Below are 12090 nucleotides of genomic sequence, written 5' to 3'. Positions count from 1 at the left end.
GATACCCATTTATTGAGTTATTCTTGTTTTTTTCCCCCTCACTTCTAGCTTGCGACACAGGCTGGCGCTGCTGTTTGATCAACAGGGATCGTAAAATGCCCACAGATTACATTCGAAATGGTGTACTTTATGTTACAGAAAAGTAAGTTGTGTATTTTTAGTTTAGTTTTGACAAAAATATTACCCATTTTTCTAGGTCTGTCGCTGTTTTGAAATCGGCTATTGTCCTGTAAAATATTTAAGACCATTTAGGGGCTTCAAGAAGTTCACTGTGGAGAGTAGTCAATGCCATTTATTCAAATGTTGGTAGATTACAATAACTTGTTGTTCTAAACATGACATTTCCACTGGACACTACCATTCTCATCTTCGTGCTGCTTAAGTGGTCTGTTTAAGCGTCTATGAATAAATCTTCACATATGTAATAGTTATCTGCTGTTTCCCATCTGGATTCATGTCGGGAAAAGTGGTTAAGTATAATATCCAACATTTGTGGTGGAATTTGTAGGTTCCCTGTGATGTTAGAGGGTGTAGGGCCGTGGTTTCACTCAACGCAGTCAAAGCTTTTGATTGTGTCGAGTGGGATTACATATAGCTCATCCTACAGAACATGGGATTTGGTAGTTGGTATATACGGTGGGTGAAATTGCTATTTGCTGGGGCGACTGCCAGGGTGAGAGTTAATGGGAGGGCATCTCCTGTTCTTATATGATTCAATATATACCAAGACATAATTATAGTTCTCTATGTCCATACAACACACTAGGAATTCTGGAGTCACAAATGTATAGGAATGAAGTTTTGAGGAAATGAGTCAAGTTTATATGCTGTAGAGGGAGTTCTTGATGCTAAACTTGGACCCCACCAATCTTATATTAATTTTTCTTTTAATGGAAACCTGTACACATGAATGACAAAAAATTGATCCTTTATTATGTTTTTTTAATGTATTATTTGTGTTCTATTCCAAAACAATTGTTATTTTGGTGATGGGATTGAAAGATGTCTAAGCTGTAGTCTGGTAGAAACGGACTGGATCCCATTGCTGTGGCGTAGCCCCAAGCTGTTTGAAAATAGACTGCGAACTTTCAAGAACGTCAAGCCAATATTTAATGTTTCATTTCCTCATGACCCAGAAACCTGTATTTTAGGATTAATTATGGGTATGTTGGGTAAGAGGAACTACTGTTTGTTTTTGAAGAGCTTTATGTTGGCTAGAAATGTAATTCTGACCCATGGAAGTCATATGTGGTGCTGATGCCGCTGGAATGGGAAAGGAAAATGGATTTATTGGTAACAGCAGAAAAATGGAAGTAGGGTTAATTGAAACCAGGTTTCAAAGAGATATGGATGGCCTGGCATAATGGATGTATTGAGATTTAAGAGAGGGCTTTGGGGTGGTTTGTGCTGATTTTTGTATATGATTATATGGTTTAGAAATTATATGTGATTCAATTTACAGTTCTTGTGTAGGACATGGTCGAGATGAGATGCACATATGCTCACTCATTGATATCAGGTATCAGATGTACAAATAAAATTACTTTTTTTTTTTACATTTTTTTACATTTTATTTTACTACATAAAATACATGTAATTTAAATTGAACATCTGGTACCTGATTGTCTGTGAGCCCTGTTATCTGCATCCTATCTACACTGGTTCCTACACATCATCCACTTTACTCTCACGCCCTGCAGCACAAGTAGCAGCTTCTCAGAAGACTGGAAGCAGCGGCTTTTATTTGAACCTAAGCTATTTTGACTTTTCACATCGCAAGAGTCCATATTCATGCTTTGTTATTCAATGTAACTAATTTCACACCTGAGCCCATTTCTATTGTGGACCAAGCTTGTCCATATATAGAATTCTCCAGCCAGTTTACAGTTGCAGAATATTTACGGATCCTTTACCATTTTTAAACACATTTGTTTTATTTTTCTTTTTTACCTTTTTCAGCTTCTTATGCTTTGAAAGTTCAAAATCTGGCTCATCCAAGAGGAACAAAGTCATTAAACTAACAGATATAACAGACGTTCAGAAGGTACTTTTGATGATTTTATGTGGACCTATGATATTGACTCTTCTGAATCCATTTTGAGTCCAAAATGTAGTTAAAGGGTTCAACAGAGGGGCATTTAGCTAAACCTAGTCCTGTAAAAAATTATGTATTGGCAACAGCAAGGACACAATGAAGAAGCTTATTTTTAATAAAAAGAAATTATTTTTTTAATAAATTAATTTGTGTGGATTTGTGACCAAAAATTGACATGTCTGAAAGCAGCTTGCCATGATGACGTGTCTAAAAGCGGCATAGTAGGTCAACGTTGGGATTGTTCCATTGTGGCATGTAACAGTATTTGCTAACTATAAAATATACAGTATTCCCTATGTACCATTTTTAGTTTCTTGTCCTAATACATGGGCGACCGTAACCATTTTGTTATGACCAAGTTCTTAGTTTGTCGATAATTGTAGATAATGGAGCTTCAGCATACACATAGCTGAATTTGATGCAGTTCAAACGATGCAGTGCAGGTCCTGGCGATTGCTGACTGGTAATAATTACCTTAACAAATTTTTTTTTTGGGATAATCTTTATTAAGTTTTTACATTAAAAAAAACATTTATACCAAGCCACAGACCAATCGACAGTTTCCGAATACAGTAGATGAAATATAATTTCAAAATATCACCAATGCGGCAGCATGTATAATTTTCCCATTTACCTTAACAATTTGAAAGCTCCGTCCACAAGAAAGGACATTTATCACCCACAGACTGAAAGGAGTTTTGAGCCACCTGTTCCTTCCCATTGCAGAGTCACGAGGTGTGTTTGAATTAAGGGTTTTTCACATAAGCATTGAGACATTCTATTACATTTTCAATGTACTCTTTATTTGATAGATATTACTATTTAAAAAGCATTACGATTTGGCTCTGCCCAATCTGTGTCGTGAACATTTAGCTATATCTAGTCCTGTTTAATTGGTATCTTAGTATAGTATCAAGATAGAAACAGAGGCGCACATTTTACATACAGCTGAATAAGTGCAAGTGTGGAATAGCATCTATTTTTATTTTAGGGCTTGTTCGTATGATTTCAGCACTGATACATTTTGGCAAGAGTTTTCACCTCCCAAAGCTAAGTAGTGCTGATGAATGGGGCACTAAGCAGGGGCCAGCAAAGAATTCTAGGAACAAAACGATATCTCCAGCATCCAGGCAAAAGATAATTAAAAGGATTAATAAATACTTTATTTTATCATTATTAAATTCATAGGGGGCACCACTACAGAAAACATAATGGATTCTTAATCATAGAATGCAAAAAACTGACAGGACACAATGTACATAACTTGGTAACGTAGGAAGGAGAAACACCAGGCAGAACCCCGCCAATGAGTATCACATGACACATAGTTACGGCATGCAACAATTCAAAGCCCTTTAAACAGAAAAAGAACAGCGAGCAGAAATGAATAGCAGCAGATAAACAAGATCATGTATCAGTATAGATGCATTAATCTCTCTTAAAATTCAGTCCTTCTGGAAAGTGGGTCTTGAGTGTGTGTGTCCATTGTTGGTCAATGTGTCAGGTGCTTCAAAGCACTTTAAGGAGTGAAACCATGGTAATGCAATGCATCTATGAGTAATGCCTAATTGAGTGTCTCAGACATCCAAAAATGGGTGGGTACAGAAGCCAATTGGATTTTCACATTAGATTTGTTTCCTAATTCAGGCTAATTCAGTCCGTCCATAGTATATTTGACTTATAGTGCCAATCTTTGTTGTTCTATTGAATTCTTGTTTTCTTTTCTATGCCAATAATGGCCTAGATAGTCTTAAAATTGAGATTGTTGTGGTTATGGACTTTTGTGTATTCTGCTTAATGTATTCAAAATTTCTCATTTTTTCAGTATAAAGTTCTTTCAGTTCTCCCTGGATCTGGCATGGGAATTGCAGTTACAACCCCCTCAACACAAAAGGTATGAATGGCAGTATTGCAGTTTATTTGATAAGTAATCAGAACCCCTATGGTTCATTTACCATAGGAGGCATAGCAATATAATAAAGTAAATAAAAAATGTTGCTGTGTGTCGCAATACCTGCTCTATTTAAACATAAAAACTGATTCCCGGCAGTGAACCCAGTAATGGAAAATGGTGCCCACATGACCGAATCGCCACTTTTGTCATTTTACAACACATGAAAATTTTTAAGAGTGATCAAAAGGTTGTAAATACCCGCAAATGGTAGAAATGTAAATGTCAGCTTACTTGGTGTACACTGAAGTATGAAAAAGTTATTGGTGTCAGAATATGGCAAAACATTTTTTCCCTTTAATTTTTAAAAACCCATGTGAATTTGGTATCCCTGTGATGGACCCATAGGATAAAGTATATGTGTCAAAGTGAAATCCATAAAACCGTAGCCCAAAAGAAAATGATGGAAATGACTTGAAGGTGGGAAGCAAAAAATTTTAAATGAAAAAGTTCATCGATAGTGAGGGGTTAAATATGTGTTCCAGCACATAATACACATTTATACAAGAGCCTTTCATACAACCATCCAACTGATGAGGTCATACAAGGACATTAACTATAGCCTAATGATTACGCCCCTCCCTGTTCCCATAAAGTTTTTTTCAGATAAATGCTTTTGTACTTTGGATTCTTTTTGCTCAATAATTCTAAACTTTTTATTGCAGCCTCTGATCTTTGGTGCCATGGTTCACCGAGATGAAGCATTTGAGACCATCTTCAACCAATATACGAAAACCATTTCAGCAGCAACGAACAATGACACATAAGCAACCCTTCAAAGTTCATCTTGCCTTCCACTTCTTTAGTCTGTTTTGCAATAATTTTACCAAATAGAGGGGATTTTTTGCGGTTACAGAGAGCAAACATTCTGTGTTTTTATATATGCATCTTTCAGGGTTTTTTTTTTTTTTAAGCATCTATCCTCTCATATATGTATTTTTTTTTACTAAACTCAAAAAGTGCACATGAAATAGTTAGGATTGCGGAAAGTGGTCCTCCCTGTTTTATGTATTATTTTTTATGTGTATTTTAATGTGTGTATGTTGCTCTCAAATTGGTTTTCAGTTGGAAAGCTGGTACAGTAGTAACCATTTGAGAGAAATTGTTACATAGAGCAGTTACAATATAATTTCCATGCTGGCAAAAACAAGATAAGAACGGTTTCTAATAAGTATTTCCTGAATGCAAACTACTCCACATAAAACTTGCACTTATAGTTGTTGTCAATTTATTAAGGATTTTGTATAAAATGCTGATCTCTTTGGGCTCTGGAAGCCATAATGCTTACAAATAATCATAAAATGCATCACTATTTTTAAGTTATTTATGTAATATTGGTAAATAGCAAATTTTACTCCTTTTTTTTCCTTCTGTAGGTTTAGAAATCAATCCCATTGTATAATGTGGCTAACATCTAAATTTTCCCCAAGCCTTACCCACAAATCTTACACTGTAAAGAATGGGTCACATATTTATCCAACAAATATACCAAACGCAGGAAACGTGTCAAATTTTTAAAACGCTCTTTCTAAATTCTAAAGTTCTTTTAATTTTTATAGAAATTGAGGATCTCAACGTTTTGAGCCATTACCATAGAAATTGGATTGATGTAATAAAATATGAAGAATGTTATAATGGTCTTAATATTTCTCTCGTCTGCCAGAATGGGTGGAGATTTGGATCTCTGACAGACGCTGTAACCGGTAGGCTGAAACTTAAACTTCCCTACCGCTCCCATCACTGCCCAGCCATGCCCACTTCTAGAAAAAGGGTGCTGCGAGGCAGAAAACTGTCCAATATGGCAGAAATGCAGTTTCTTACCTGCCTTTCCAGCAGATAAGCTGTCGCGCAAGTCATAGTTAATGTTATCCATTTTCCCATTTCTCTGCTTACAAGCTAGTTTTTGATGAAAGGCTGGCATGATCTGCAGTTCTTCTTGCATTTTGTGCCACTCAACTTTCACCATATTACATATAGCTCTGAAATTGCTGTGATGAATTTTAGCTTAAAAATTATCTTGTTGTTTGTTGTCAAGATTATGTCAGTACTTTCCATATGTTAAATAGTTGTACGCAGTTTATATTATTTGTAATCTCTTTGCACACGTACATATTTGATGCACACTTGGCAATGATCAATGTCCTGGGCCAGTAAAATGCATGAACGCTAAAATGTAGCATTTCATACAGTTTTACTTGTATACTTTATATTCCCAGCAGCAGGTCTGCAATCTGAATCTAAATACACTGCCATAGTTGTTTTTTGTAGAAATGTTTCCCCTTAGTTATGGTACGAGATTTAATATGTAAAATAATAATATGCACCACAAAATTGTTCAACATGCCTTCCACATGTTTATCAAGTGCTTTAGGTTTTCGTACGACTTGTCGGGAAAGGAGTGTGGCTTTACATGAAATTAAGGTGTGGCTCTGTCATGTACTAAGCCAGCAAGTTGTGGGGTGTTAAAATACAGCAGTGATGGCCTTCACCCTTTGCACAGAGTTCTCTGGACAGGACACAAGTAGCACGGCATGTGCTGTCCTCGATTTTATTTCAAAGCAACAACTCCTTTGAAGCCTGGGACTGCAGGAGGAACAGGGAAGTGTGGACCAAGCTGAATTATCATTAGTACTCCAGATCTCCAGCTTCTTTCAAAGTATTGGTGTCCTCAGGATGTTTATATTATTTAATGCTGTAGCAGAGCAGTTAGTAATAAGTTACTGCTTAAATTACGGCCTTGGCACTTTGTGATAAATAAGTGGGCTTTGTGGGATAAATAAGAGCACTTGGGCATCTCTTCAGCCTCTGCAAGCTCTATGGGCTATCCCCATACCCACCCCCCATGTCTGTGATATGGGATGAAACGGCACCACGGGCCTGTGCATGTGCAGTTGCTGTCACGCCACTGCAAAGATGCCGAACTCCCCTGAAGCTGGCGCAACTGAAGCCACTACAGGAGGGTCTTTAGTAGCTTTAGTCCCCAGAGCTTGCAGAGACTTGGGAAACGCCCCAGTAGTTTTCTAGTCTTATTGCCATTATATAAAAAACAGACTTTATGGAAAAAGAAGGACGTACCGTTCTTTAGAAGAAATCAATCATTAGAAAAAACAAAAAAAACCCTAGAAATACTCCGCTCCTCTTGATGTTGATCCTGGCGCTGTCCTCCACTACTCTTAACATGCTGGGATCACCTAAAAAAAGAATCTTATGATTACCAGCAAGGAGTTGCTAATTATGCACGTGCCTGCACCCACCAGCATGGGAGAGGGTGAGTGAGTTGCAGGGAACGTGCATAATTAGCTGTACAGAGTGCTGGACAGCTTGTCCCCGTGCTCCGTGCTGCTAATTATAAGTTTCTTTTCTAGGTGATCATGGCATGTGACGCTTAGTGAAGGACAGCGCCAAAATAAACATCAAGAGGAGCAGAGGTGGGTATTTCTAGGTTTTTTTCCTTTTATATGCCTTATTGGGTTTAGTAGAGCTGTTAAAACAATGGCATAAATGAATTGGTACAAATTAGAATTTTATTTTTTATCTAAGCATGTCTGTTACTTTACTGTGTTTACCTCTATTTATGTTCCACTACATAATGGGGAAACTATATAAATTCTGAGAAGTAGGTCATCAGTATAAAGATTTATTATTAGTTGATTTATTAATGATTTACACCGTGAAATACTTTATATAGAAGGATTTAGCTACTTTTCCATATGTAAAAACTGATGCTTCTACCAAATTAGGATTCGGAATTTACCTAATTAATTATGATGTAGATTAAATATATACAGAAACTATAAAATGGTTCCCAACAATGAACTTATACTTAATTCAAGGACCAACAACTGGCTGCAAAGTAGATTTAGGCAGTCTCTAAACCGAATACCTGCTATTAGGGACTTGCTGCAGAAATGGCCCTAGTGCAAAATGTTGCAGACAGACCCACTAATGGTTAAGATCTCGAAGTTTTCCATCTTAATGACGGCTGACTGCATGTCTGAAAATAGCTGCCATGTGCATATAGTATGCAAACAAAGCTTTACTGTGGAAATGTGCAAAAACTTTGGAAAAAAAAAGGAGGCATACATTAGACATGCACACCAAATTCTCAGTCTGGTCATAAGTAGCGTTTAAAGCAGTGTTCCCCAACCTTTGTTTCAGGTTCCACTGAAAATATATATTTTTTTCCGGGAGCCGGGCCTGTGTAACCCTCTTACCATGGTCATTGGGGAAAAATTGTTTTCCCCACAAATATTCCAACCCATATAATGTCCCATTTCCTGCAGCCCCCCCCCTTTATAATACCCATTTTTCTATAGCAACATACCTATGATGTCCCCTTGTCTTTAATCTTTTCACTGAAATGCACCCAGACGTGCTTCCCCCAATGCAATGCCCCCAGCTGGCCTTCCCCCCAATGCCACGTCTTCAGCATTGCTCGGGGGGAGCAATATGAGCCCCCACACAATGAAATGTCCCCATCTGTGCCCCCTCAACTCAATGTCCAGTGCTTCCTCATTAATGCCCGCCACTAATGAAATGCCCCAGCAGTGCCCGCCACTAATGAAATGCCCCAGCAGTGCCCGCCACTAATGAAATGCCCCAGCAGTGCCCGCCACTAATGAAATGCCCCAGCAGTGCCCGCCACTAATGAAATTGCCTTTAGCAGTGCTCCCCACCCCTAATGAAATTCCTGCAACAATTCTCCAAAAAATGCCCCTAGCAATGCTTCCACCCTAATGAAATGCCCCCAGACTAGACTAGGCCTGTTCTGCACCCAAATATTGCCACATGTTGGTGTATCTTAAGCCATCTCCTCACAAACCACAAGCTATTACCACAAAGCCACATCTCTTTCTTGACCAATACTTGGAAAGTGTCTAAATCACTTGGTAAATGTTGTGCACAGTTTGCTTCAAATGGCACCAGATTTCAGTCACATTTAGAGTGATGCATGTATATACATTATATGTAATTGATGGTTGGTGTATTTCATGCTGCGTTATTCTTACCAGTATTTTGGTTATGGCCGTACGCTACTCTCACACGTCCTGTTTCGGTCACGTGGCCGAGAGCGCTGCCCTCTCTTTTGCCATGCGGCCGTGTGGCTTAGACACTGTGCGAGACATGGTTGTGAAGTAGTTTTCCTTTTTGCAGTTAACTAATGGCTGCCATTTGTGGACGTGTGAATGGAGCATTAGATGGCTTTGCTTTATGATCAGCCCCTTTTAGTGTATTACTTTCATATATTCTTATAGCATGGATCAACTGTTGTGAGAGATGGTAAACAGGCTCTGTTCACACCTGTGACTTATGTCTGGCCTTTCCACTGCACTCTTTCAGAAGAGTGTGATGGAGAACGGAAGGTGAGTGAAAAACACTGTTCACCTTCAACATTTTATCGACTTCAATGTACAGAAGGTTGCCTTCCTTTAAACTTCTATTATTAAAAGTGGGAAAAAAAGACGTGGACTGTTTTTTCCATTTTTTGATAATGCAAGGAAGAATAAAACCTGGAGTACATTTCTGTGAAGCCTAAGCTGGAGAATTTTTCTTCTTTAATCTCTGTGAAGCTGAGTGTTTTTTTGCTTTTTTTTTTTTTATCAGAAATACCTTGGAAAAGGATTGTTTAACTCTCCTTGAAGTTCATGATCTAAATCTGAAGTCGCCAACATACATTCTGTCGCTGGATTTACTCTTTTGTAAACTGGCATCAGAAATTTCAGTATGACCAAATGTTACAAGATACTGGAATAATTTTTCTGTTTAAAGAGAAAGCAATATGAAGAAAGTTGACTACTGTAGTTATTTTGCAGTGCCCATGTTTAAACAGGAAATGTGGATTTCTGTTTAAATTGCAGTTTTTCGATTTATGTATGTTTGGAATAATTGTGTCATTACAACCAATCTTGCTTGTCAGAGTTCCATTACAATTGTAAGGGGAAATGAAGACAGCCTGATTGGTTCATCTTGTATTGCTACTCTCTCGTGTTATGACTATGGGATGTTTTTTGTTATAATAGAGGGTCTACTTTTATGCTGATCTTGGATAAACATTACACTGTTAATATTTTCTATTCCCCTGTGTAGTATATTCATTCTAAAATGCTTTTACTCATGTCTTTTGCACCAAACCTGGTGTAGTGAACTTTGATGTGCAATATTCTGTAACTGGCTGCCCATGATCTAAACATTTCCTTTTGTTTTCTTAGTGTTACTTGGGGCTATTCTCATTCAGTCACACTGACTGAATGGGATTGCGGATAACTTCACGTTTCACTTACCTTTTTACCTTACCTTGGCTTGTCCCAAATATACACTAGTTAATCACAATGAAGGTATTTTCACAACTCAAACGCTATCTATAAGTAGAGTCTGGACTAAGTGTTTGTAAGAAACATTAGAGTTCCAGCAAAACAAATAGTCCATAGTCATCAAACAATTGAATACAAGCATTTTTGGTGGAATTGCATTTTAAATTAACTAAGAGGTAGTAGAAATATTAGGTTTTTTTGTACCTATCTGCTAGAACACCTCAGTTCTGTTTGACTTGATGTGGCCTTCCCGGATGTAAGATGTAGTACTTTTGTGCATTGATAAATAATACTGCTGCTTTGCAGGGTTTTTCTGTCAAAGGGTACAATTTATAAACTGGAAATATACGCCTGTGGCCCATACATATTCCTGTAGTCTAGCTAAAGTGTTGTCTTCTTTCTGTTAGGATGTATAGACCCATGGCACTAGTGTTCGAAGAGGTGAATCCCAATTTCTGGCTAACCTAGGTTACATGCGAATGAGTCATATGAGTGAACGCTACATGTAGTGGCCATAAGCAACAGATTTTTTTTTTTTTCAAAGGAGTGTTGAGCGAAGAAACCACTTTAATTTAAGTTTGTCTTGCTTTCAGGTTTATGCCTTGACTTCATTGTAGCTTTTGAGTCTTATACCGAGGAAAGGCGTATTAACATCGGTTTCAAGGTGGAAATACTGAACCAGAAGATATAGTAGTTTGTGATCCAGTCAAATAGAACATGTAGACCCCTGTTAAGAGTACACCCATAGTCATTCAGTTTACAAATCCTAATAATACTGGACTGACTCCAGATTTTACAAAATGTTAGAGAGTGGCAGCACAGACATACTTTTCTTGAAAATTCAAGAATTACTTGTGTATATATATTTTTGACATTTGTTTCACGTATAGAATTGTTTAGTTTTTACTAAACTGTAAATCTGAGCGGTTATTATTTTTTGTATCAGGCTACATTAGAATGATGTTACAATTTGATGCTACAATGTCTAAAGTCTGAGAGTCTATTTTTTTGAAGTTGTGAATAATTCTAAATAACAAACTTGTATGTAAGATAATTAACTTACCCTGTACATTTTTTAAAATGATCTTTATTGTTTAACAAAAAGATGAAGAAAGTCTTGTAAAAAAAAATAAAAATAAACAAAATGAATAAAAAATGTTAATGTGAAATTATTCTTTAAGGGGATTTTGCTGTGGTTAAAATGCAACTTTTGGTTAAATGCAACTTTTGGTTAAGTTTGATCCCGTTTTCCTATGTAACTTGCACTGTAGCTGTCTTTACTTTACTTTTCTTTTGTTGCTGTGACTTCATAAATATGCAGTATTTAGGAGGTCACCTTCCTCTTAGGTGGGTGTAAAATACTCTGCATTATCTGCCTGGTTATAATTGCTTATATAATAATATTCCATTGGGGGTGACATTCCCTTTTAGTTTGAAATTACTGCACTAAATACTGGGATACAATTGCTCGTTTCTGAATGGTTTTTGGGGGTCACCTTCATCTTTAGTGTGAAATACACTGCAGTATCTACCTGGGAAAATTGCTAGTTTGAGTCCCCTCTCATGAATTTGTTTAATCTGACCTCCACTTAATTAAGTGTGACTACTAGTGTAGTATCGACTGTTGTTGAATAGTCCGGTTTTAGTCCTGTGTGTCCGGATTATCGGAGCTGCAGAGCCCGCATTTCCAGATGTTGGAGCAGTGGACTTCAAATTTATCAAGGAATTCCTGG

General features: G+C 37.3%; 1 protein-coding gene across 4 annotated transcripts in view; it reads left to right on the top strand.

Moving 5' to 3' along the window:
* The window catches only part of GRAMD4 (GRAM domain containing 4), an 84612-nt gene extending 73083 nt beyond the window's left edge, over window positions 1-11529 (top strand). For all 4 annotated transcript variants that reach the window (XM_072147094.1, XM_072147095.1, XM_072147096.1 and 1 more), the window contains 4 exons: window positions 49-142; window positions 1960-2044; window positions 3921-3989; window positions 4712-11529. In XM_072147094.1, the coding sequence (XP_072003195.1) occupies window positions 49-142; window positions 1960-2044; window positions 3921-3989; window positions 4712-4813 (350 nt within the window). In that variant the 3' untranslated portion in view covers window positions 4814-11529. The remainder of the gene's footprint in view (window positions 1-48; window positions 143-1959; window positions 2045-3920; window positions 3990-4711) is intronic.
* Window positions 11530-12090: the final 561 nt, after the last annotated feature.

Source organism: Engystomops pustulosus, chromosome 4 (genome assembly GCF_040894005.1).
Source record: "Engystomops pustulosus chromosome 4, aEngPut4.maternal, whole genome shotgun sequence".
In the NCBI taxonomy this organism is placed as follows: domain Eukaryota; kingdom Metazoa; phylum Chordata; class Amphibia; order Anura; family Leptodactylidae; genus Engystomops; species Engystomops pustulosus.
Note: the sequence above shows the minus strand (reverse complement) of the source record. Positions and strands in the feature narration are given on the sequence as shown.